Source organism: Oculina patagonica, chromosome 8, assembly GCF_052425735.1.
Source record: "Oculina patagonica isolate OP01 chromosome 8, crgOcupat, whole genome shotgun sequence".
NCBI lineage: Eukaryota > Metazoa > Cnidaria > Anthozoa > Scleractinia > Oculinidae > Oculina > Oculina patagonica.
Window position 1 is genome coordinate 27,670,764 of NC_135765.1, and position 27,926 is coordinate 27,698,689.

The window sequence follows — 27,926 nt, forward strand, 5'->3', positions numbered from 1 at the left end:
AACAGTAGGTCCACATTAACAAGAGTTTCCGGCAAACATAAACTACAAGAGCTGCATATGAAGTTTGTTTTTTCCATTTATATCTCATGTTCCCCCAAAAATGTGCATGTTCCCTTGTTCTTTGAAACACCTGAAAGAGCGTCGGTTCTCACTTATGTGTATTAATAGATTTTTTATTTATCAACAGTAACAAAACGGTGTAACATATAACTACTTTAAAAGAATTTAACGTAAAGGTTCACGTTAAAATAGTAGAAATTTATAACAATGATCTCACACCTACAACAACTTAGAATGATCGTAGCGAGATAACTAGTTCTTTCAAAGTCACTGATACAATGAATGGATACAATAAGTCGTAAATTAATATATATAATTGTGAACATGACCTCTAACTTATTGTTATTTTATATTTAGAATATTAATGTATTGAAACTTGACAAGCCCTTTATGCTAGTTAAGTTTCAGACAATACAATTTACAATGTAACGCAAATGTACAAACACAACTGCTTTTTTTACTCAAACAGAACAGATCATCCATATTCTACTAATTATGGGCACTAAACGTTGACATCTTAAATTCACAAATTGATTTAAGCTTTATTCATCTGTCGGCTTTGCAATTGCGGACTTATACCTTGACTTGTAGTTTCGCTTCGTCAGTTTTAGCATTTACATACAAGCAGCGTATCTTATTGTTTCTTAACAGATTTCACGACACTGCGATTTCGCAAAAAAAACTTTTGTTGAAAGTGCAAAATTACAGGTTAACTTTTCAAATCCGCATTAACAAAGCTTAGATGGAATTTAACTATGTAATTGAAAAGAATCGTAAAAAACAAAACTTAAAACACGTTCTCGTTTGCTACAAAGCTCAGCATTATAATACACAGTTGTATGATTTGAGAAAGCGAGCGTGAACACAAATTACCATTTAAAAGCAATCGTTACTACAAATGGTATTAAATTTTGCATCACTTATTTTCGTACAATTTTTCGTTGGTGTTTTACTTTAAATGAACGTTCTTTTTTAATTGCAAAAATCACGAAAGGTACTCTGCTACCGCTTCAAGTTTTAAACGTGATCATTTAAGTAAACACGTTTCTTTCAAATTATTTAAAAGTCAAATTCTCATCAAATCGTGCAAAATAGAGTTGCCCTACCCCCTTTATAGAACGGAATTCAATACATAAGCCATTGAGATATAACTGCAGTTCACTACAATTAGAACCACCTAGCAAATCAATCTTTTCTCATACCATGTTTGTACATGTGGTACAGTATTCCACAAACGTTGTGACAAAATTCACCGCACATCCAACAGGTGTATTTCTCCCTGTCTTCCAAGGATATCTTCTTGCATCTGTGTCTCTTTAAACCACTGTCATCTTTGAAGCCTTTACTGCATAGGCTGCACTTGTGGGGCAAATCACTATGATATGATCTGTTATGTTGTAACAGATTTGAACGGTCGGCGAAACAATTGTCACAGTGAGTGCATTTGAAGGGCTTCTCACCACTGTGAGTTCTTAAGTGAATTTTTAAATTTACTGACAAACTAAAGCATTTTTCACATTTAGTGCATTTGAATGGTTTTTCACCACTGTGAATTCTCAAGTGACGATTCAAATCTCCTGCCTGACTGAAGGACTTGTCACACTGAGTACATTTGTGGGCTTTTTCACCACTGTGGAGCTTAAGGTGTTTATGCAAACCTTGTAGCTGTTTAAAGCACTTGTCACATTGAAAACATTTGTGGAGTCTCTCATCACTGTGAATTTTGAGGTGATTTTTCAAAGTTTCTGCCCGATTGAAACACTTGGCACATTGAGTGCATTTAAACGGTTTTTCACCACTGTGAATCATCAGATGTCTCCTTAAATGTGACTGCCAATTGAAACATTTCCTACAAGCAGTGCATTTAAATGCCTTGTCTTTGCTCCTCCTCGCCATATTCACATTTGTTCTTGATTCCTGGCACTCTTTCCAAAACTAGAAAGCGAAAGCAATATTCTTTAAGTTAAAGTAGCAGCTCAAAGTATAAAAAGATTTATTTGATAAAAAAATTACCGGTATATTAGCTAGAAGTCAAAGAAATATGGCTGTTTGCTACTAAGACAAAACATTAACTTGTACAAAGTGCAGGTCACAAGCACAAGTCACTATGAAAAACAGTCAAACAGGCTTGGCATGTCTCTTAGCCTTACATGCTATAATCCGAAACTGTTTTTGACTAATGTGTAGGATATTAGACTATTTTTAGCCAGTTTTTACATTAGTGACATGGTGCACAAAGATTTGTAACCTCTAGGGACCTCTAGAATGTGACATGTGTTTTGAACAGGACACACAAACATCAGCAATTGTACATATAACTATGAAGTTTTACTTTCAAAAGTGTATTTTTAAAAGAGGAACAATTTCAACGGTTTACTTAATCAGAAAATTCAAAAATTCAAGGCCCACTTTCACCCTGTATGCTTTGAAGAACCTTCACTGTTTTATGCGTGTTCTTATTTGACCAAAATTGGTTATGTGTGCAACTTAGTTGGGTGATTTTTTTGACAATTTGAACAAGGCTATCGAAAATTTCGTTGTCGACAAAGAGAATAAGATCATTATTGGAGGAGACTTTAATGTCACGCTCGATTCCGATCTTGACTGCGCTGGCGGAAACCCGTCTAACAAAGATTCAATAAAAAATATCCGAGATATATGTCTAGATTTCGATTTGGTTGACATTTGGAGAATAAGGAACCCAGATACTAAACGCTTTACATGGAGACAGAAGAAGCCGCTTATTCAAAGGAGATTGAATTATTGGCTTATAAGTGATGTTTGCCAAGATGATATTGAAAAATCTGACATCATATCATCAATCAACTCTGATCATTCTGCAATTTTTCTTCATTTTAATAATATTGTTGATCAAAAACATGGCCCTTCATTTTGGAAATTCAACGCTAGATTAGCCGAAGACGGCAACTTCGTGACCTTGATAAATGAAAGCATCCCAACCTGGCTTGAGGAGTTCAAAATAATTGATGATAAGAGATTGCTTTGGGATTTAATCAAATATAAAATACGGCAACTTTCAATAAAATATGGAAAGGAATAGGCACGCAAGAAAAGAAAAAGGATAACGGATATCGAGGCTTCGCTGAAGATCTGCGAGGAAAATTGCAGCAGATGTCCTTCCGCTGAAAATCTTGAACAATTCGAAATTTTAAAATAAGAGTACGACAGTATTTATGATGATCTAGCTCAAGGTGCAATTGTTTGATCTAAAGTAACTTGGTATGAAAAAGGAGAAAAGAGCAATAAGTACTTCTTGAACCTTGAATCGCACAAAAAAGCAAAAAGCTCTGTCCGTAAGGTTTTAAACGAAGATGGTGTTTTAGTAACCGATCCAAAGAAAGTATTGTACGAAATTAAAAAGTTTTACTCGAACCTTTATAAAGCTGACTCGCTAGCCCCATCGAATGACTCGCTAACGTCTTTTTTAGAAAACCCAGTAATCCCTAAACTCACCGCCAATGATGCTCAAGTCTGTGAAGGGAAGTTAACAGTTGCCGAATGTTTTAAGAGCCTCCAATTATTTGAAAAAAACAAATCGCCTGGCGATGATGGCTTAACGGTGGAATTTTATAAGGCTTTTTGGAATGTCGTTGGCAAAATAATGGTGGAGAGCTTAAATTACGCTTACGATCATGGTGAACTGTCCAACTCACAGAGACGGGCTATTATTATACTTATTGAAAAAAAAGATAAAGACAGAAGGGACATTTCTAACTGGAGACCAATTTCGCTCATTAATGTCGACGTAAAAATTGGTTCGAAAGCCATCGCTAAACGACTGGAGGCTGTTTTACCCAGTATCATACACTACAATCAATCTGCATATGTCAAAGATAGGACTATCTGCGACGCTGTTAGGTCTATTGAGGATATTTTGGAATACACAAAAAGATACCAGATTGAAGGGAGACTGGTCTCAATAGACTTCAAAAAAGCTTTTGATTCTGTAAGTAGGGACTTTCTGTTTCGGACTCTTTCTGCATTTCACTTCGGACCTTCTTTCAAACAATGGATCCAGACTTTTTACACCAACATCTCAAGCTGTGTTTTAAATAATGGGTTCTCCACTGCCCCTTTCAAAATTCAGCTTGGGGTAAGACAAGGAGACCCGCTTGTTGATATGTCAAAAGTTTAGAGTACGCATTGCATGCCTACATGTACGTCATTCAACCGTGATACTGTGCGGTCGTAGTTGGACCATGTGCTCGGATGTAAAATGGCGAATCTTGTCCATTAAACCGTTGTTGTTGAGTTTATTCTTCGCCTCTTAATTGTCCGCCCACGAACCAAATCAACATGGTGGCAGCTTCGGGATTCAATTAAGCGAATGGCGACGTCAGAATCCGGCCAGTTCAGAATTCCACCCCCGTTAGAGGTGAATTCGGGAAACGTATCCGAGAATTACAAACGATGGAAGAGGCAAATGGAGGTTTATTTGGCCGCTTCTGGGGCATCCGCGAAGGATGAGAAGATACAAACTGCAATCATTTTAAATTGTGCAGGCCCCCAAGTATTAGAGGTTTATGACAACATCGTGTGGGAGAATGCCGAGGATAAACACAAGCCCACTAAAGTGCTGGAAGCCCTAGAGAATTACTGTAATCCGAGAGACAATGAAGTCTTCGAATCACATAGATTTTGGAACACTCCATACCAAGAGCCATTTGACAAATTCCTTACCGAACTGAAGACAAGAGCGGCGTCCTGCAACTTTCAAGAGAAAGATAGGATGATGAGAGACAAGATTGTGTTTACTGTGACTGGAAAACTTCAAGAGTTACTTCTTAGGGTGGATTCTTTGACCCTCGAGAAAGCTGTAAAAGTTTGTAGAGCTTATGAACAATCCAGCAGGCAAGTCAAAGAGTTTAGAGACAACTCCAATCCTTCGAGCGTGGCAACGAAAGTGAACAGAGTATCTCAGAAACCTTTTCCAAGAGTCCCTCACAGTAAGAAATCTGAAGGTGGACACAGACATGCAAGGAAGGGCAATGAAGGTATGAAAGTTAACTGTCATTTCTGTGGTTTCGAGCATGAAAGAAAGAAAGAGAAATGTCCTGCATGGGGAAAGACATGTGACAAGTGTAAAGGTCGAAATCATTTTAAGTCCAAGTGCAAAAAAGTACATGCAGTTTCACAGTCCCAAGGTGATAATTTTGATTATGATGATCAGTGGCTCATGGCTGTAAGCCATAAAGAAGAGAGTGTCAGTGCTACGTTAACTGTTAATGAACATGATGTTAAATTTCAACTGGACAGTGCCGCTGACGTCAACACTATTTGTCAGAAGCATGTAAAGAAACACCAAGTGTTTACGACAACGGTTCGTCTGAATATGTGGAACAAAACTAACATGAATCCCCTAGGGGAAACAGTTCTAAAGGTTGTGAATCCCCGCACTAGTGCAGAGTCTGAAGTAAAGTTCATTGTGGTACCAAATGGTTTTACTAACCTGCTTGGTCTCAAAACCATTCAGGAACTTGGTTTTATAACCATAAATGAGGAATGTTTCATTTCTCAGATTAAGACCCCTCAACTCGGTGATCTGGGAGAAGCCACTCTTAGGATCGATGAAAATGCCCAACCGAAAGTGCTTCCGTGTAGGAAAATTCCCCTTGCGATTGAAAATGCTGTGAAGGAGGAATTGGATCGACTGGTAGAAAAGGATGTGCTCGTTCCCGTGACTGAACCAACTGAGTGGGTCAGTCAAATGGCTGTTGTTCACAAGCCCAGTGGCAAATTACGCATATGCATTGACCCGCAACCTTTAAATGCAGCACTCAAGCGTGAACATTACAAACTGCCAGTACTTGATGATGTACTTCCCAAACTCAAGGATGCCAAAGTTTTCAGTAAGCTTGATGTGCGAGAAGCTTATTGGCATGTCAGACTAGACGAAGAGTCCAGCAACCTGACCACAATGATCACCCCTTTTGGTCGGTATCGGTGGAAGAGACTTCCGTTTGGACTCAAGGTATCAAGCGAGATCTTCCAGCGCAAGCTTGATGAAGCTTTGGGAGGTCTAGAAGGTGTGTTTAGTGTCGTTGATGATGTAGTCATAGCTGGATGTGGCCAAACAGTGGAGGAAGCTCAAATTGACAACCAGCGGAAACTGACTGAGACCATGAAGAGGTGTGCTGAGAAGAACATTGTCCTAAATGAAAACAAACAGCAGACCGGCTTAACCGAAATTACTTTCCATGGTCACAAAATCACAAAGGATGGTGTGAAAATTGATGAAGCCAAAGTGCAAGCGATCCGGGATATGCCAGCCCCTACTGATGTAGCAGGTGTGAAACGTCTCTGTGGCATGGCGCAGTACATGTCTAGGTTCCTGCCTGATCTTGCGGAAACGCTTGAACCAATCCGTGCTCTAACACGGAAGGACACTCCATTTGTGTGGTCCACAGAATGTGAGAGTGCTTTTGACAGGCTTAAGAGAAACCTTTCAGAATCACCATGCCTGGCCTATTTTGATGCTTCGAAGGAAGTTGTAATTCAAGTGGATAGTAGCAAACATGGCATTGGTGCTGTCCTGCTTCAAGAAGGTCGTCCCATAGAGTATGCGTCGCGAGCGCTGACACCATCTGAGAGAAATTGGGCGCAGATTGAAAAGGAAGCCTTATCTGTTCTGTATGGCCTGGAAAGATTTGACCAGTACACTTATGGCAGACCCGTAAAAGTAGAGAATGATCACAAACCTCTCGCTGCCATATTACGAAAGCCTTTGAGCCAAGCACCTAAGCGTCTTCAGGACATTATGATGCGGTATCACAGGTACGATGTCAATTTCGTATTCGTTAAGGGTACTGACTTACTCATTGCTGATACACTGAGTAGAGCTCACCCAGATGATAGTGATGGTGGAAATGACCAGAGTGATCGCGCTCGAATCATGAATGTCAATGTGTTTGGTGACATCCCAGACAAGCGACTTGATGAGATACGTGAAGCCATTTCATGTGATACAAGTCTGCAAACTGTGATGAAATTAGTGCTAGAAGGGTGGCCAGCAGACAAGCGTGGAACTCCTGTGTGTGCACTACCGTACTTTGATGTACGTGACTGTTTAAGTGTTGTGGATGGAATTCTGGTGAAAGGAGAAGCAGTTGTAATCCCCATGGCTCTGAGACCTTCAATCAAGAGAAGACTGCACAGCGCCCACCTAGGTTGTGACAGTATGTTGCGTCGAGCCAGAGGAACAGTGTATTGGCCCAACATGGCCAATGACATTAAGCAAATAGCTGATATGTGTGAAACTTGCCAGCAAATGAAGCCGCAGAACTTGCGAGAACCTCTAAAGCAGCACAGTGATGGTGACGAACCATGGCAGAAGATTGGTCTTGACTTATTTGAAATTGCAGGAAAGCATTATTTGGCAGTGGTAGATTACTACTCCAACTTCATTGAGATTGATTTGCTTACAACAATGACGAGTGCGCGTGTTGTAACATTGCTCAAGAAGCATTGTGCCCGTTATGGCATACCGAGAATGATTGTGTCTGACGGAGGTCCACAGTTTACCTCTCAGGAATTTAGTTCATTTGTGGAGAACTGGGGCATAGCTCATGTTACCTCATCACCAATGCATCAGAGAGCCAATGGCAAAGCAGAATCAGCCGTTAAGATCATGAAATCTCTTCTCCGGAAAACTCGCAAGGAAGGAGGTGACCCTTATGAAGCAATATTGGAGCAAAGAAACACTCCCCGTCAAGACACCGGTCGTAGTCCAGCAGAAATGATGTTTAACAGAAGAACACGTAGTTTCCTGCCTAGTATGAGCAGTAGCCCAAAGGACACCTTCGTAAGAGAGAAGCGTGAAGCGCGCAAGCGCAGCGTTAAGAAATCTCATGACCGAAAGTCCCGAAAACTCTCAGAAATAGATGTTGGACAATCAGTGTTCTTTCAACACACTGAAGGACAAAACTGGAAGTTAGGCAAAGTTACTGACATTCTGGGTCCTAACACCTATCAAGTCAGTGGTCCTGATGGCGGAATGTACAGAAGAAATCGTGTGCATGTGAGACCAACCAAGGTCACACCAAAGGCTCGCGACCTGTCCCCTGTTGTTCTGCATCGTATTCCTGATGTGACACCAGTGACACTACCAGAGGAAACTCTGCGAATGAGTGACCCACCCATGGATCCTCCAGTAGTGACCAGCCAGTCGTGTGGTGTCGAGAAGATTGCACCTACTAACAGTCCTGGACGGTCACTAAGTGCAAACCGACCAAGGCGCGAAATCAGACCGCCAATCCGTTTCAAGGATTACGTGAACAAGTAGAGACCATAAGTCATTGACACTGTTTTATACTGACATTGTTTTATTTGAACAGTGGACATAGCCTGTCAATCAGACTTCTGAGTGTTAATTTTATAGTGTTATACGAAAGTCTTTTAAGACGTGATTTTTCTAAGTCGTTCAAATTTACAAGTTTTCCTAAAGAAGGAGGGATGTTGATATGTCAAAAGTTTAGAGTACGCATTGCATGCCTACATGTACGTCATTCAACCGTGATACTGTGCGGTCGTAGTTGGACCATGTGCTCGGATGTAAAATGGCGAATCTTGTCCATTAAACCGTTGTTGTTGAGTTTATTCTTCGCCTCTTAATTGTCCGCCCACAAACCAAATCAACACCGCTCTCCTCCTGTTTGTTCATCATGTTTAGCGCTTGTTAGCGATGTCGAAGAGGGCGGACTCAAAGCTCCTCAACTCGAATCCATTATTAGAACCCAAAGAATACTTGTTTGCAAGAGACTTGCAAACGAACAGACCAGCAACTGGAAAACTATTTTTTTGCATTACCTTTAACCTGTTAGTGGCATATTTGTCCTCTGTTGCGACTTTGATGTGAAAACTTTGCCTATCAAGCTTCAACCCTTTTATGAAGAATGTCTAAAATACTTTTCAGAATGCTCTGTATCGAACAAAGGCGTACAGAACCTATCAGCTGCTGATATTTTAAAAACTGTCCTTTGGAATAATAAAGCTATTTGCATCAATGGCAAGTCTGTATACAATCACAAGCTAGCGAGCATCGGTATACGTAAAATAGGAGATTTAATTGCTGAAAATAATGAACTTATCACGAAATATAAGTTACATGAATTAAATATCTCCCCATTAGATGCCTTTAGACTCACTTGTGTCATCGAAGCCATTCCAACCGAATGGCGAAGATGTCTAAAAACGTGTCAATATATTGCTGCGAAGCCATTCAACCTACAAGACCAGATACAACTACATTTAAACTGACAAAATGTGCAGATCAGTAAAGCTGCATCAAAAATCATTTACAAGGAATTACGTGATAGGATCATTACTCCACCTACAGCGCAATTTAAATATAATGATCTATTCGAAAACGATGTGTTGGACTGGAAGCAGATATATAGCTTACCGTATCGAGTTGCCCTAGACACAAAACTGCGCGAATTTCAATATAAACGTTTAAACAGATGTCTCGCAACGAATGCTTTCCTTTGCAAAATCGGCATTTTGTCATCTCCAGCTCATTCTTTATGTGGAGAAGCGGACGAATCCCTCGAACACTTGTTTGTAACTTGCCATTATTCTGTAAATTTTTGGGGGGAGGTTATTAAATGGATTAGCAGCCTTGACATTCAAATAGTCTCTCTTTGTTGTAAAGATACAAACTAGAAATGATGGTAGCTAAATCTGGCAACAAATGGCCAACCCATTTAAAAAAGTGGGGCAAGTTTATAAAAGTGCATCAAACTGATTGTTAATTACTATCGCAGAGCGTTTTTTTATACTTGCAATTTCATCACTTGCAATTCAATATACTTATAATTCAATTGTTTTTCACAGAGCTAGTATACCTGTAACTCCCAGGTGGTACAGTGTGTGTGTGTTTGCGTGAGTGTTTTATTTATTTATTTATTTATTTATTTTTTGGATATTTGTGTGATCGAATAGTAATATAAATATGTATGTTATCTTTTGTGTGCTGTAAAAAAACCTTTGAGTATTAAATAAATATCATTAAAATACAAAAAACAATTTGATTGGCTACCAAGTCAGGAAACACATTGAGCCAATAGGATTTGCTGTACTATCAATCGTTAGTTAACTTCGACAACCCTTCGTGATTAAAGTTGTGAAACCGACAGTCACCAGAGTTTGAACGTCTGCATTTGCAAAGAAGATGAAATGAACCACTTTTTTATGTATTTCTTCTCCCAAATGTTACACATCCTCAGAACAAAATCAGACAAGAAAATCGTGGAAATGGAATCTTCAGGACCTCAACATTGATCAATAATTGATGAATTTCCTTCCGCACGTTGGTACAGGACAAAACCTACTTTCGATCTTACTGCGTTGTGGAGCGACTTCTTCACTCGCCTGCAGATTGCAAAAAGTTAGATTTACCTTTATATATTTTGGTTCCCATCGCTTTTTTGGATTATGGAAAGAGTTTAACCCCTGCTTTTTAAGAGTATGTCACTTGGGATGGCTTGGTCCAATACATGAAGGTAGAATTAACATTTATTTCAACACATGTTTTAAGTGTGGTATATACAGTTGTATGTGAGAACATGATTTGCTCTGGCGTCGGCAGATCACCCCCTCCAAAAAAGCTGGCGCATCTAGGGTTAAAAGTCAATGAACCAAAATTTTGAAAGTCTTTGTTTTGTAACCAAATATATGCACAAATATTGGTCTTTGGACATAATCTGTTCCTTAAAGGTCACGTTTTTTCTTGAGGTACATTCTCGGCAAAACTGTTTGCCTCTGAGAACAGATAATGTCCGCGGACAAATATCCGTCCATATTTTTGCACCCAATGGAGGCAATTGTTTATATATTTAAACTTCAGTTACAAATAGTAGAAGATTACAATTTTCCTGTTGTCCACTTCCAGCAGATGGTCATCTTTGGGTGAAAAGTAAGTATTAGCCCACTATATGCTACTCTTGAAGAATTTCGATCCATATCCCTAATCCCGTAGTCCGACCATATATCTGGTTGTAATATTTTCAAGATGGCGGGAGGCAGTAAGTCGAAGGAACCGTTTGCTACGAAAACGACAATCACAGAATTCAAACCCAATACTGATTGAAGAAGAAGGCATATTGTGAACCAAAAAACCTTACATGTCACGAGGACATTAATAAAAGGGTCAGCTGCATAAAACAAACCCGAGTTGATCGACTATCAAACCCCAGCAAATCTTGGAACACAGCACATTACAGCCAACTGAACTTTAAACGGTTCTTGTGCACTGTGATCATCAATATTTATAAGTATTATGAGTTTGATTACGTACCTTATTAAGTCCTTTGGGTAAAAATGCAGGCGACGATAGCGGACAAATCAACAAAATCAACACGCGTACGAAACAACCAACATCGAACTGGTCAAAACGAAACCACTGCAAGTCAAACTGATCACGTGATTACCTTTCCGGGGTAGGGAGCGTCAACAAGGCAAAGAAAAATCTCCCTTTGTTGCAATTCTTGCTATTCCTGTTCTTGAGGAGTTTTTAAAACTGCTCTGTACTCTCTATTTCAAATAAATGTACATGAATCTGAATCAATCCGTTATTTGTTATCGACCAAGCAGCTTTTCCTGGGCAACGAGCGCCTCCCTCGAGTTTCGCGAGTGTCACGTCTTCTGCGTGATTCTCGCGCGCGGGTTTTTGCGTCTTGCCAGTTTTGAAAGCGGATTATTGGGTCACGGTGACTTTCATATACTCCCTTCTCGTTCTTATCGGCTATTGCTTCATTTTTCAAAGCGAGAGCCATTTTCGTTTTTTTGCTGTAAAGCTGATTTTTAAAAATTCTGGGATTTCCGTTCCCACGCACTTCGAAGCATCAGGCCCTTTACTAGTAACATTGACTAACGAACTGGGACAGAACTGAAAGTTAACTTTCTAAACTTTTCTTTTCTGCCTCTAAAAACATTTTTAACTAAAGAGCACACTCATTCTTGTACTGTTTATCAGCCTTTCATTACGATGGCAGCTCCGTTAGAACATACTGTTAATCTAACAGACTTCTGAAAGTTATTAAGTGAAAGAAACAAGCATCACACGTAATTTTTATACTGCTGTATAGCTTTGGTCAACCCTACCAACAGGGGATGGGTAGTCGGTTTTTTTGCATTTTCGGTGCGTTTACTCATCGATTTGTAATAAACCCATAGGCCTTAGCTCCAAATTTTATTCACGTCATAATCGAGTCTATCATCCCAATTAAATCTTCCTGATACAAATACTTCGCCGTCTTTACCTATCACGGACAATTGTGCTTTCTGACAATTGTGTTACTTGTAAATATAGCCTGTTGCATCATAATAGACCATTTCATAGTGAATTACCCCACAAAAGCAGCAAATGCAATTAAGACTGCAATGATAACAAAAGATAAGTGGTTTAAGATACTTTTCAGTGACCAAAATCGGTTACTTTATTTCAGGATTAAACAGTTCAAATCTCTTTGATGCGGCACTATTAAAACCTACATATCCTATACTCGGAAGTTTCCCTTCCCCTCCGGTACAAAAACTAATTACCCGCCGTAGCTCTTCAAGCTCCGTTTCTCTTTCCCACCTTCCACGTATACTGAATAGCTCTAACAATTTACTGGAACGTCATCTTGTTTTCCTCTCTTCACGTTGTAAGGCAGTGACATAATGTTAGAAAATAGATATCAAACGAAACAAAACCAGATAAGAAACCCACTAAATGCAGTGAATTTAGTTGGTTTTTTGTCTGCCGGCACGCTTGTTTACAAAAACAAATCACGGGCGGGCACTTTCACTAAAGCTTTCATGATTGCCTTCTGCTTCATTCTTTATTCATTTGATTGCCATTTTCTTAAAATTGTCTTAGGCATGCACTATTGACTCGCCTGCTACATTCCTGACAGGCAGACACGTGGTAGAAATCGGGTTTGACCAGATCTCGCCTTCCGGCTCGTACACCCGAAATACCTGGGAACGAGATTAACTGGAAGTCTGTTAAATTATTTCACAGTGATCTCTTTCGCTTAGACACGCTCCACGTCGACGAGAAATATAATAACGAGGAATCCTGTTTGTCAACAAAAACACAGGCGTGGTTGCCTAGGGTTCTTTGAATTTTGAATAACAATGATAATTTTATTGAGCCAGGTTAAGCATTTTCTGTTCAGTATCACGATACTAGTACAGACTACGAGCAGCACCTCTTCTTTGTCCGTCGAGAGTGACGCGAAAAAACACGCGAGTGAAAATTTGCCCACGTCCATACCCCAGTCTTCGAGCGACCAGTTTTTCTACTCGCGCTTGTATCCGCTTTCCGCTCGACGGGCTAAGATAAAAGACAGGCTTTTAGTACTCTTGTACCAGTGGGTCCTCATTAACAAGAGTTTCCGGCAAACTGAAACTAAAAGAGCTGTATGTGCAAATTGATTTTTCCGTTTGTTTCCCATGTTCCCAAAAAGTTAATGTCCATGTTTCCTTGTTCCCTGAAACTCCAAAATTAAAAAGAGCCTCAGTTCTCACTAATGTATAGAAGTATATTTATTCATTATCAGCAGTAACAAAACGATTTGTTAGATAACTTTCTGACAACAATATTTAAACTACTTCAAATGATCTTAACGTTACGGTTTAAGTTAACAAAAGATGGAAATTCAAAATCAAACTTTTCAGAGTGATCTAAGCAAGATAAACAATTCGTTTAAAGTCACTAATACAATGTAACAAAAGTAGAAATTCAAAACCATGATCTCACACATTTACAACTTTAAACAGTGATCTAAGCGAGATAGAGAATTCCTTGAAAGTCACTGATAAAAAGAATGGATACAAGTCATAATCATATACAATTGTAAGCATGAACTCTCACTTGTAGTGTTATATACCTGATTGAAGAAACGTTCTAATAACGGAGGCTTTCGTTATACAATTTAGAATAAAAATCAGTGAAAATAAATGACGTTTCAATGAATCGCGGTTCATCATTTTCAAATTCTAAAAAAGTCAGATTCTGATGAGTTCAATATATATTGAGAATGCGTGTGAAAATCTCGTTGCATATGATGAAAGACTCTACAATGTGAATTGTAGAGAGTTACTTTCGCTGATTTTTATTCTAAATTGAAGAAACGTTGACCTGAAAAAAGCCTAAACGATAAAGGATGCGACCCAAATGTACCCAAATGTTTACTGGGAAATCAGAAAAAGTAATCGTCATCTATGACAGAATGAACATTATCAAACGACAGGTTGCATAAATCATGCTCTTAAAGCTCACAAAGGAAATATTGCCTTGATTATAAATAAATGGGATATTACTAAGCTTAACAATGCTGTATACCCATAATCCCATTCGGTCTTATCGTTCATGGTTTGAGCTTTCCATGGGTCAACGTTTCTTCAATCAGGTATATATTACTGGAATGTTAACTTCCTAAACCTGACTAGTCATTTACGCCAAAAAGGTTTTAAATACAACAACATAACTCTACAATCTAACACAACTGTACAAACACAACTATTTATTAGAAGCACTAAACGTCCAAATCCTGAATACAGAAATTCATTCAAGCTTCATGTTATTTCCCTTCGTGTAACCATTTACCTACAATCAGTTTACCCTATTGTCACCTTTATTCTCGGGAACTCAACCTGGCGTAAATTGACCAGTCAAGTTTCGCAAGACCTACGATTTCATAGAAATCTTCTATTGAAAAATACAAAACTTTGCAAACATTTTCCAGATCAGCTGATCCTCATTAACAAATGAAAAGGATAGTCTGAGAATCGGCACTGCAGATATTTAAGCTCTATTTTACGATAGAATTCAAAAGAACAATAGCAAAACAAAACTTAAGGTCGCGCGGGACCCTTGCTCATTAATAAATTCATTAGCCAAATTTCTTGACGGTGTGCTATCTTGTAAAGCTTTAATTCACTACATTTTGAACATCGATTCCTCTAAAATTTAACAAGGATATTCGGGGATGATGGAATTACACCATGATTGTCCTTTTACTGAGAGATGACCTTTGTCTGTGATGTTACAAGCCCTTAAAAGTTTAACTGCAGATAATGCGATTTTGTGTCCAAGTTTTCAGCTAGAACAGCGCACCAAATTAAATGATTATATAGCCTAGTGATAAATCTTAACCTCTTTTGTGCTATGGCTAGAACGAAATTTTCGATTTCAAAAACTGCTACAAGTTAATGGCTTCTAAGAGAGCAAAAATGTGAAATCTTAACTTTGAAACGTGCTATCTTCATTTTGAGAAGGAAATTTAAAAATTCGCTCTAGTCATAGCACAATAGAGTACACCAAGTTTATGTTCCTCGCGAATCAACTCTTGAAATTCTATATCGGCGGAGAAAACTTGGACACAAAATTGCAGGTTTTGAGGCTTCCGAAGACCTTCCGAGTCAATGTTTACAACAACGTGTGATATATTCAAAGCTGTGAATCTAATTATGATAATTCATTATGTTCCAGCGCACGTGGCACAAAGCTGAGAACAATTACTAGTAATTACTTGTTTAAAAAGAGTTTAAAAACAAACATTCTCATGAATATTTCGTTTGTTGTCGGCTTTAGTCGTCCAGCAGTTCGTGCATACACTTTAAATAAATACATACTAATGATTGCAAGGGTCCTGCGCGACCTTAAAAGAGGTAGACATGTTCGTTTACTTCAAAGCTCAATGTTATACTACACATACAGAACAAGAGAGTGTGAACACGGATAACCATGTATACTAACGTGACTGTTGATTAATGGTTTCAAAATGGGGTTTGAAATTTTGCGTCACTTATTTTCGTGGATTTTTTTCTCAGGCCTTTAATTGCGCGACTTTCATTAAATTTTGAAAATCGCCAGATTGGTAATGATAAGGTACTTTTCTACCGCTTTCAAGCGTAGTTCAGAAAAGGACATAGTTATGAAGCCCGGCAAATTTCTTTGCTATAGGTCTTTGTTGGCTATTTTATGGGTTAAAAGTGCACAAAACCTGACAAAATACAATAGGTGGTTACGTGTGTTCATGCAACTAATAAAAAAAAATCTTCACAAAATATATGCACTGTAATAGACCTTCCAACATAAATCTTGGTCTCTTCTTAGAAGTTTTTTGGGCTTCTTAACCATTTCCCTCTATTATCTTTGTTTTCAATTATAAAAAAAGGTAATCAGGAAGAATTTAGTTTTTTTTTCAAAATTGTGCAAAATACGGTTGTCGTACCCCTTTAAAAGAACACAATTCAATACAAAGCTCATCGAGACATTATTGCATTTTACATTCAATATGAACTTGGTCACTACAACTAGAACCACCTAACTAATCATCTTTTCTCATACCATGTTTGTACATATGATACAGTATTCCACAAACGTTGTGACAAAATTCACCGCACATCCAACAGGTGTATTTCTCCCTGTCTTCCAAGGATATCTTCTTGCATCTGTGTCTCTTTAAACCACTGTCATCTTTGAAGCCTTTACTGCATTGGCTGCACTTGTGGGGCAAATCGCTATGATATGATCTGTTATGTTGTAACAGACCTGAACGGTGAGTGAAACATTTGTCACATTGAGTGCATTTGAAGGGTTTCTCACCACTGTGAGTTCTCAAATGACTTTGTAAATCGCTTGCCTGACGAAAGCTGCTATCACATTTAGTACATTTGTAGGCTTTTTCACCACTGTGAATCTTTAGGTGTTGATGCAAAACATCGGCTCGTTTAAAGCACGTCTCACACTTAGTACATTTGTAGGGTCTCTCATCACTGTGAATCTTTAGGTGATGATGCAAAGCATCGGGCAGTTTAAAGCATTTGCCACACTGCGAACATTTGTAGGGTCTCACATTACTGTGAATTTTGAGGTGTGTCTGCAGATTTCCTGCCCGATTAAAGCACTTTGCACATTGAGTGCATTTAAACGGCTTTTCACCACTGTGAATCATCAGATGCCTTCTTAAGTTTGACTTGTCATTAAAACACTTCTTACATACATTGCACCTCAATGCCTTGTCCTTATTCCTCCTCACCATATTCACACCTGTTCTTGACTCCTGGCAACCTTTTCAAAACAAGAAAGCAATATTCTGTGGGTTAAAGTAGCAGTTCAAGTGTAAAAGGATTTATTTGAGAGCATAGTTTGTACTGTAAGGATAGCACTAGAAGTGAAAGAAATATGGTTGTTTGCTGTTTGGACAAAACATTGGCTGGTAAAAAGTGCAGGTTACAAAGCACAGGTCACTGTGAAAACACCATCCCAAACACTAAATACTATCCCAAACTGTTTTTGACTAATGTTTAGGGCACTATCAGCCCTTATAGTTCACCACAAAATTTTCTCTGATTCTGATTGGTTTAAATTGATCATGTGACGCGATAGTGTTCGTCTGCTGGAGGGCGCTATCAGCCCTTATAGTTCACCACTAAATTTTCTCCGATTCTGATTGGTTTAAATTGAACACGTGACGCGATAGTACCCGTCCGCCGGAGGACACTATTTTAACAATAGAGTGTTTCTGTCGAGGAACTATCAGCTGATAGACAAAACCAGACGAGAAACCCACTAAATGCAGTGAATTTGGTTGGGTTTTTTTGTCTGCAGGCAGCTTGTACATTTTTCACGGGAGGGCACTATGGGCTGATAGTGCCCTCCGACGGACGAACACTATTGCGTCACGTGTTCAATTTAAACCAATCAGAATCGGAGAAAATTTAGTGGTGAACTATAACAGCCCTTAGTGCCCTCCCGTGGAAAATGCCCGGATCGATAGTGCCCGCCCGTGACTGTTTTTTGTAAACAAGCTGCCTGCAGACAAAAAACCCAACCAAATTCACTGCATTTAGTGGGTTTCTCGTCTGGTTTTGTTTCGTTTGTTAAATTTCGGCTTTCAATTGAGTTTTTTATCCTCAAAAGTAAAAATAATTCAGGATGCTTGTTTTTGTAGTGCGCGCGGAAGAAAATTTAGTGGTGAACAATAAAGACAATAGAGTGTTTCTGTCTCGGAACTATCGGTCTAATAGTTGCCTCTTGGAAATTTGATGTTCTTAAAACTAGCATATTAGCCCTCGAAGCTTCGCTTCTCGGGCTAATATTTGTTTTAAGAACATCAAATTTCCGCGGGGCAACTATCAGCCGATAGTTCCTCGACAGAAACACTCTATTGTTAAAATAGTGGCCGTCTGAGAAAAATGCCCGGATCAATAGTGCCGCTACAGCTGGTGAAATTTTTTTGTAAACAAGCGGGCCTTCATACAGATCTCCCGCTCATATTTTATCTACTACATATAGCCACTGTATAACACGAAATGGAATTTTAGTGGGCTACATTTTTTATAGAAAATAGTTTAAAACTAAAAAAAACCTCTAGACAAAGAGGTATCCTGAGTGTGTGAATTGCTTTTTGAATTTCAAGTAACTTCTTTGCCTCTATATCTTGTTTTGTTGTTTAAATGTTTATACTGTAACACAGCTTCGTGTCATAGAAAGTGATAGATGAAGAAAGACTCATTGAAACTTATTGCTCTCCTCTAAAATGGTGTCCACCCATAAAAAAATGTGTGCATAACATTAAACAATAATTCTCATTTCTGAATGAAGTTTAAATTTAAATGCCTAAACTCAACCATCAGCTCACTATTAGCCTGCAAGCAGACTCACCTTTGGTTAACATAAACAAGCCACGGGAAAGTAAGCATGCTTTTATCTCTGTAAAATATTTACTTCCACAACGGAAACCGTATGCAAATTAAATTTCACTAAAGAACATAAACAGGAGCTAAAACAATGTTTTAGGCTTAAGGTCTTGTAAGCAAAGGCTAAGTGAAAATGACCTTGTTTCTGCAATCTGTTGCTGAATGACGCTTGTAAGCAGACAAATTACAAGAACACAAGCATTTTATGTTGTTTTATGGTTTGCAAATTGCCATCGCGTTAACACAAAACTTTTTCCTTTTTCAGTCAACAATTTACAATTTTATTTTTGAGAACTGAAAGACACTCCTTTCTAGCCAGAAAATGGCTGAATTGAATGTACGCACTCAAATCTTGCATTAAGTTAACTCAGCGACTCATTCTCACAGTTTTTTCGCTTGTGCATTTGACCCAAAGGTGAGCCTGCTTGCAGGCTAGCTCACTATATACTGCCAGTGAAGAATTTCGATCCATATCCTCAATCCCGTAATCCCACCACGTTTTCAAGTTGTAATTTTCCAAGATGGCGGGAGGTAGTATGTCGAAGTAAAAACTGTTTTCTGCCAAAACGACAATCATGGCCCACTAATACAAAAAACTCAAATTGTGAACCAAAAATATAACCTTACATATCACGAACGGCATTAATAAAAGGCTCAGCTGCATAAAAAAATGATCGACTATCCAGGTGACTATCAAATCTCAACAAATCTTCGAACACAGCACATTACAGCCAACTGAACTTTAAACGGTTCTTGTGCACTGTGGTCATCAATATTTATAAGTATTACGAGTTTGATTACGTACCTTATTAAGTCTTTTGGGTAAAAATGCAGGCGACGATAGCGGACAAATCAACAAAATCAACACGCGTACGAAACAACCGACATCGAACCAAAACGAAACCACTGCAGGTCAAACTGATCACGTGATTACCTTGCCGGGGTAGGGAGAGTCAACTATGCAAAGAGAATCTCCTGTCATTCCATTTCTAGGCGATGACAAATCGCCTTATGCTGTGGCCCTAGTTTGGTGTGAGAATTACCCTCGTCCCCAGGCTCTTCTCGCCGACGAATTTTCGAGGTTGAGGATTGGTACCTAAACACATGCGACACGTTTATCTGCATTCTCGAGAATGGTCAAGTTTAGGACAAGAAATCGCCGCGAAGAACACAAAGCAAAATACTCCTTGAAAGTTAGAAAGGACTTATACAAAATATAAACGAAAGAGTCAAATTATATTTGGCGAGCTCGAGTTTTATCAGATTCAGTAAACAGACTTCTTCTGCAATTTTTTTCTGTTTAAAACAATTACGAGACCGCATTTGACCTCGGTCGTTCAAGAGATTTATCTTATATTATATATCAGGCTTATAGGAGATGTCACGCAAGGAGATAACACAACTTTTGTTTCGATTTTGATGAACAGTCATTCAATACAGAAGTTGGCATGTTATTTAGTGTGCGTTATTTTTTAACAAATTTTCTGAAAATATTAAAGATATTTATTTAAATGTCATCGCCTCTGCATGCACTGCATGCCGTTTATTACCCTAGCTGGAGGAGTTTTTTAACTGCATTGTACTTTCTATTTCAAATAAATGTACACGAAACTGAATCAATCCGTTAATTGTTATCGACCAAGAAGCTTTTCCTGGGCAACGAGCACCTCCCTCGAGTTTCGCGAGTGTCGCGTCTTCTGCGTGATTCTTGCGCGGTTTTTTACGTCTCGCCTCGTGAACAGTTTTGTATGCAGAGAAATGGGTAACGGTGTCTTTTATATATAGAGGATATTACATGGTTGCGCGGAGATATGAAATTTATCTTCGAGTGTTCAACACGAGAAGATAAATTTCATATCTCCAAGCAACCATGTAATATATTCTGTTTATTATATAAACCCACTAATTACGATGTTTTTGACGATTTTCCGAAGATTGCCGACCATTTTCCGAAGATTTCCGAAGAATTGCAAAATGTTGTCCGAAGGTCGTACGAATGTTTCCGAACATTTTCCGAACTTTTCCGAAAGATAGAAAGATAGGATATCTTTCACGTGTGAAGATATGATTTTTCTCAGCGAGAGAAATCCTGGTTATTCACTCTAGTTTATATAATAAACTCATTTATCGTTCTTATCGGCTATTGCTGTCACTTCATTTTCCAAACCTAAAGCCATTCTCATTTCTTTGCTCTTAATTACATGTATAAAAGTTTATTTTTATTTTTTTTGGATTTCCGTTTCCACGCACTTCGAAGCTTGAGGCCCTAACCTAGTAACATTGACTAACAAACTGGGACAGCACTGAAAATGAACTTTATAAACTATTCTGCAGGGTAAACCTCAGTTTTAACTTCAAGACAATCTCTTCTTCTTTTAAATTTTTTCCCCGAGAATTCACTGTGCAATGTTTTTCATAGTCCAGACCCTGAACTCTCTTTCAGCGCGCCCTTTATAGGGGTTAGGGCGCGCGGAAGAGAGAGTTCAGGGACTGGACTGTGGTTTTCACCGTAACCGGATTTATCCGATGGTCCGAGGTTCAGTCTACTCTCCCCAGGTAACTTCGAACATTTTGAAAGATCAGGTTATTGTTTTAGTGACTGATAAATACAGGGATGATTACATCCGTTTCTCATCACTGTGATTTGGTAATTATATTTTGTCTTTGCAAAACCACTTACTACAACACTTGGGGAACTTCCAAACATGTAAAATTACATGTAAAAATGTTAGAAACGACTCTCATTCCTGTCCAGCTAAAAGTATTTTTATCTTAAGAGCACTCTCGCTCTTTGTACTGTTAATCAGCCTTTCATTAAGATGACAGCCCTTTTAGAACATACTGTTAATTTAACAGACTTCTTAAACTTATCAAGAGAAAAAACCAAGCATCACACGTGACATTTTTCATACTACTGTATACCTTTGGTCAAACCCTTCCAAACGGGGATGGGAAGTGCTCGTTTTTGCATTTTCTGTGGTTCTATTCATCAATTTGTAATGAACTTCCTCTTTACCTGAGCTCCAAATTGAATTCACGTCATAATCTACCGGTACCATCCCAATCAAATCTCTCTGATATAAATTCGCCGCCGTGCCTACCTCCCAAAGACAATTGTGCTTGAAATCTAAAGTGGCAAAATCAAGAACTAAATTCTCGCGGTAGCAAGATCTTCAAGTTTCGATTTCTTTCTTACTTTCTCAAACTCATAAATAACTCATTTTGTTAAAACAAAGAAAACTGTAAAGGAGGTTTGGATACCCGGTCTTATTTAGCATATTTTTTTAAAAAATAAGTGAATGAATAAGCGTTCTCAAGTCAAATACTTAGAAAAAAGATTTTCTGAGCCCCCAACGGGAGTCGAATCCATGACCTTCCAGCTACCGGTTGGACGCTCTAACCAATGAGCTATGGGAGACTCGTGGTGAGTGAGGTCATATACTAGGATTTTATTTTTGCGTTTACTCCGTAGTTTTTGTTTCGATTGAGAAGATATATCAAACACTTGAAACAGTGTTTTATCGGCTATCCAAACACCACGAATTTCGTCAAAAATACTCCGCTGCGCGTCCTGTTTACAACTCTCTTCTCCCGTGTTTGAAATATTACTTCCACACACACTAAATAGTTCTAAGATTTTGCTTGTTCATCATTTTGTTTTCTTCTCTACAAATAAAGGCAATGATATAATAGTTAAAAATAAATTGTTAATAGGCCCTCGGGCAATGCGTGCATACATTACGTGGATGATGGCGGAATGGTAAAAAAATGTTGAGACTGATGATAAAATTGAGCATAATACTAACAGAAACTCCTAAATTGTTAAAATACTGAACATTTTATATTTTTGGTCTAGGCTGGCACAGCTTCGTCAAGCGCGCGTGTATTCCCAAACGTGGCTCTTGCTTTAGGCTTATACGACTCAGCAAGCTAAAACTTGCTAATATTCAGGGCTGGGTTGTTCAAAGCATGATTAAGCTAATCCAGGATTAGTGTGAATTTCGATTTTAGCTTTACAGCCTTTTAGTGAGATTTTCTGTTTATATTTTCTGCCCTTCAGTTTTGCTGTTGACTAATCCCAAACTCCAGAAAAAATAAGCAATAAAAACACTTTTATACAAGAGAAATCGAACTCTTGATTTACATTTAATCCTGGGTTAGTGTTAATCAGCTTTCGAACAACCCGGCCCAGTATAGCATATTTAAACACGCTACTTTAGAATTAGGCACGTGGATTAAGGATCCTAGTCACACACACGAAAATTGTATTCACGTAATACGTTAATACAATTTATTATTGGTATTTTTCTGCCTGTTGTTACTGAAAGCCTGTCAAGTTATTTCACAATCATCGATCTCTTTTGTTTTGACACGCTCCACCAGACATATAATACAGAGAATCACGATTGTCAACAAAAACACAGCGGTGGTTGACTAAGGTCCTTCGAATTTGTAATAACGTTACAATGATAACGATGCTGTTAAAAACTATCTTGAGCTATTGTTTAACAGTACTACTATACGAGCAGCCCCTTTTCTTCGTCAGTCGAAGGTGTCGCGAGAAAACGCGCGAGTGAAAAAAGGCTGCGCAAAACCTTTTAATTTGCGCGTCTTTCTCCGAGATTTCGCGCGGCCATTTTTCACTCGCGTATTTTTCGGGACACTTTAATTTTTTCCGTTAAACCCTGTTCCCAAAAAGTTAATGTCCATGTTTCCTTGTTCAATGAATTCCCTGTGGAGCCTCAGTTCTAACTAAGATTTATTCATTTAGCAACAGTAACAAAACGGGTTAATATATAATTCATATAATAATATATAATTATAGAATTATTTAACAAAACGGGTAAACATATATAGTTTTCTAACACAACAGTTCATGTTAAAAAGGAAAAAATTCAAACCACGTTTTACAACCTTACAGAGTAATTTAAGCAAAATATATCTCGTTAAAAGTCACTGTCACAATAAATGCATACAAGAAGTCATTATCATATACAGAAATAAACATGAACTCTCACTCGTGGTTGATATATTATTAGAATGTTAATTTCCAACTTACCTTTTAAATCTGATTAGGTATTTACGCCAACAAGGTTTCGGATAAAACAAACTAACTACATGTATATAATCTAACGCAACTGCAAAACAACTCTTTATTAAGAACACTTAACGTCAAACACTTGAATACAGAAATTGAATCAAGCTCCGTGTAGTTTCCCTTGTTTTAGCATTCACCTACAATCAGCATACATTATTCTCACAAAGTTCTTGTGAAAACTCAATTTGGCGTAAATCGAAGAGTCCAATTTTGCGAGACCTACAGAAATCTTCTATTGAAAAGAAAATTGTCTTAGAATCAGCACTGCAGATTTTTAAACTACATTTAACAATCGGCTTTAAACAAACTTAAGCAAAACAAAACCTAAAAGAGGTAGATATGTTGCCTCGTTCCTTGGCCTCTATTTTCGTCGCAGTCAACTCGTTTCGGGCCACGTGGTCCAAGCAAAAAAAGCGGCCGTTCGCCCCGGAAACGTCAATTAAACGAGTACGTGGAGGCCTGGCAAAAGCGGTACAGGAACTATGCAAGTAGACCATTCTCGTTCCCATAGCCCTTTCGTTTCTCTTTGCCTGCTGGGCCTTGGCACGAGAAAACGAAGGGCTCTGGCCGGATGGAGACACAGGATTTCCAGTCCTAGATTCTAGGACTTCCGGTCTTCATGTATGCAGTCATGACGTTTCAAAAGAATGCATGAGAGGGTTGTTACGTTTTGGACTTCCGTTTATGAATTCTTTGTCCAAAACAGCCAATAAAAAAACTTCGAATTAATTGAAAAATACTATGTCCCCAGAGCCCTTCGTTTTCTCGTGCCAAGCCGACTCTAAGAGAAACGAAAGGGCTATGGGGACTAGAATGGCAAGTAGACATGCTCGTTTACATTAAAGCTCAACGTTTTACTACACATATAGAAAAAGAGAGCGCGTACACGGACAACCATGTATACTGACGTGACTGGTAATAAATTGGTTTTAAAATGGGGTGTGAAATTTTGCGTCACTTACTTTCGTGGACCTTTTTTACAGGCCTTTACAGGCCGGTTTTCTTCAAATTGTAAAAATCTTGAGATTGGTAAAAATAAGGTACTCTTCTACCGCTTCCGAACATAGTTAATGGAGGAAAATAGTTATGAAGCCGGCAAAATTCTTCATTATAGGCACTGTCATGGGCCTTCCATAAATCTTTGTTTGCTCCTTTGATGTTTGCCGGGCTTCATAACCATTTTCCTCTATTAGCTTATTTTCATGTAGCAAATTTGTTTCTTTGAAATTAATTCAAAGTTTAATTCTTATCAAATTCATGCTAAATGGGGTTGTCATACTTCCTTAGAAGGCAGAATTCAATAAAATGCTCATTGAGACATTATTGTATTTTACCCAATACGAACCTTGGTCACTACAATTAGAACCACCTAACTAATCATCTTTTCTCATCCCATGTTTGTACATGTGGTACAGTATTCCACAAACGTTGTGACAAAATTCACCGCACATCCAACAGGTGTATTTCTCCCTGTCTTCCAAGGATATCTTCTTGCATCTGTGTCTCTTTAAACCACTGTCATCTTTGAAGCCTTTACTGCATTGGCTGCACTTGTGGGGCAAATCACTATGATATGATCTGTTATGATGTAACAGAGATTCCTTTTGAGTGAAACATTTGTCACACTGAGTGCATTTAAAGGGCTTCTCACCACTGTGAATCATAGCATGTCGACCTAAATGATGTGAGTGTTTAAAGCACTTTCCACACTGAATACATCTGTGAGGTCTCTCATCACTGTGAATTTTAAAATGTCTTTTCAAATTTTCTGCCCGATTGAAACACTTCTCACACTGAGTACATTTGTAGGCTTTTTCATCACTGTGAGTCTTTAGGTGTTGATGCAAACCCTGTGGCTGTTTAAAGCACTTGCCACACTGTGTACATTTGTAGGCTTTTTCACCACTGTGAGTCTTTAGGTGTTGACGCAAACCCTGTGGCCGTTTAAAGTACTTGCCACACTGTGTACATTTGTAGGCTTTTTCACCACTGTGAGTCTTTAGGTGTTGACGCAAACCCTGTGGCTGTTTAAAGCACTTGCCACACTGTGTACATTTGTAGGCTTTTTCACCACTGTGAGTCTTTAGGTGTTGACGCAAACCCTGTGGCTGTTTAAAGCACTTGCCACACTGTGTACATTTGTAGGCTTTTTCACCACTGTGAGTCTTTAGGTGTTGACGCAAACCCTGTGGCTGTTTAAAGCACTTGCCACACTGAGTACATTTGTAGGCTTTTTCACCACTGTGAGTCTTTAGGTGTTGACGCAAACCCTGTGGCTGTTTAAAGCACTTTTCACACTGAGTACATTTGTAGGGTCTCTCATCACTGTGAATTTTTAGGTGGCTTTTCAAATTCGTTGCCTGATTAAAACACTTGGCACACTGATTGCATTTAAACGGTTTTTCACCACTGTGAATCCTTAGATGAACCTTTAAATGTGACTGGCAATTAAAACATTTCTCACAAACACTGCAGTTAAACGCCATATTCACATCTGTTCTTGAATCCAGGAAACCTTTTTAAAATTAGAAAGCAATATTCTGTAAGTTAAAGTAGCATTTCAAAGTATAAAAGGTTTTATTTGATTGCATAATGTGTACTGTGAAGATTAAACTAGAAGTCAAATAAACATGTTTGTTTGCTCTTTGAAGAAAACATTGGCTGGTACAAAGTGTACATCACAAGGTCATTATGCAAAACAGAAAAACAAGCTTGACATGTCTCCTAGCCCTAAATACTAATAATCAGAAACTGTTTTTACTGTGTAGGGCTAGAAGACTATGTTTAGCTACTTTGTACATTAGTAGCATGGTGACATATGCTTTGTGTTCTCTAAAATGTAACCTGTGTTTTATACAGGCCACAAAAATATCAGCAATTGATCATGTTACCAAAATGCTTTTAATAAAAGGGGGGCAATAAAAAAAATTAAAAAAAACTGAAGGCCCACTTTCAAAGGGTCAGTAAATTTATTAACAGAAGATAGCTTAAATTCACAGCCTCGAGTTTAACTAAATCACTATTATTGATTAACAGCTGTTTTCTTTGCACAACAGATGTGGATTTTTTATTTCAAAATTTCACTGAGAAAACTGAAGTAAGCTTCAAAAAGGGGTTTTCTTTGAAATCTCTGCACAAAAATGGTGGTAATGGGCTAAGCCATTGTGTTGTTTCAGAAAACATTCACACCCTTTGTCTGAATGGCAAATCCCACCCTCCACCTTGCTGAAAAATTCCACTTAAGGTTTATAGGAACAAACCTTAACTTTCAGTTTAGTTGCTTTATTGATGCATGCAAGCTTGCAAGTTAAATCAGTTTAGCACTTCTTTCACTACTACAATCAAATTGTGTTTTATTGCAAACCATTCCAATATTTCTTTTCACAAAATTTCAAGCTCGGTAATAAATAATGAAGATGAAATGTTCAACATATGACACCAGCATGGGACAAAGAAAAAATCTGAGTCCCTGACAGGAATCAAACCCATGGCCTCCCATCTCTGAATGTTATAAAATTATATAATTGTCCACTTTAAAAAGTGTAAATGAAGAATAAAAATCCTTTTCTTAGGTGTAAAATCTTCATTACATTATTCTGTTGAAGTTTATGATTTCTCTGGAATTGCCTTCAATAGTAAATTATCCAAGTCTTTCTTAACAGACAATTTGAAAAGCGAAGAAGCAGCCGTCATTCTGTTGACAACCACACACTGTTTGGCTAATCATTTACTACAACAGAATAGATGGTGAGTAGTGTAGCCAATCAGAGACAGCATTCATGATAGAACAAGGTGAACACGAAGAACACGTTCTTATCCGATGCAGGGTGAAAAACAGTGCAATGTTTACCTGAGTTAAGGCTTTAAATTAACTGCCTTAGAATGTTTCAATTATTTTGAAAATTGGACATTTCATTACATAAATATTCTTCTTTTCGACTGCCAAGTTTAAAAAAATTATATAGAGCGCTTTTAATTTTGCGATCATTTTAGTAAGCAAAGGCCCTTTCTCGATAAAAGAGCGAAATAACACTTCATACCAGTTCATATTCAA

At 38.2% G+C, this 27,926-nt stretch overlaps 3 protein-coding genes across 4 annotated transcripts in view; all 3 read right to left on the reverse strand.

Moving 5' to 3' along the window:
* Positions 1 to 26,358, reverse strand: LOC144664270 (uncharacterized). The gene is made up of 3 exons (XM_078525376.1): positions 25,218 to 26,358; positions 16,361 to 16,372; positions 1 to 1,221 (listed from the first exon to the last, which is right to left on the reverse strand). Exon 1 carries the CDS (start codon positions 26,356 to 26,358, stop codon positions 25,246 to 25,248), a length of 1,113 nt encoding a protein of 370 aa, XP_078381502.1. The 3' UTR covers positions 1 to 1,221; positions 16,361 to 16,372; positions 25,218 to 25,245.
* On the reverse strand, positions 1,220 to 11,456 carry LOC144663762 (uncharacterized). Its single transcript, XM_078524820.1, has 2 exons — positions 11,375 to 11,456; positions 1,220 to 1,995 (listed from the first exon to the last, which is right to left on the reverse strand). The coding sequence occupies exon 2, from the start codon at positions 1,954 to 1,956 to the stop codon at positions 1,246 to 1,248; it is 711 nt and encodes a 236-aa protein (XP_078380946.1). The 5' UTR covers positions 1,957 to 1,995; positions 11,375 to 11,456; the 3' UTR covers positions 1,220 to 1,245.
* Positions 13,706 to 27,926, reverse strand: part of LOC144663761 (uncharacterized) — a 15,300-nt gene continuing 1,079 nt past the window's right edge. The window contains exons 1-2 of one of the 2 annotated variants that reach the window (XM_078524818.1): positions 19,580 to 19,677; positions 13,706 to 17,143 (exon numbers count right to left, since the gene is read on the reverse strand). In XM_078524818.1, coding sequence (XP_078380944.1) covers positions 16,401 to 17,114 — 714 coding nt within the window. In that variant the 5' untranslated portion in view covers positions 17,115 to 17,143; positions 19,580 to 19,677 and the 3' untranslated portion in view covers positions 13,706 to 16,400. Of the gene's footprint in view, positions 17,144 to 19,579; positions 19,678 to 27,926 lie in introns of those variants that run through there. The other variant, XM_078524819.1, reaches the window with a different exon arrangement.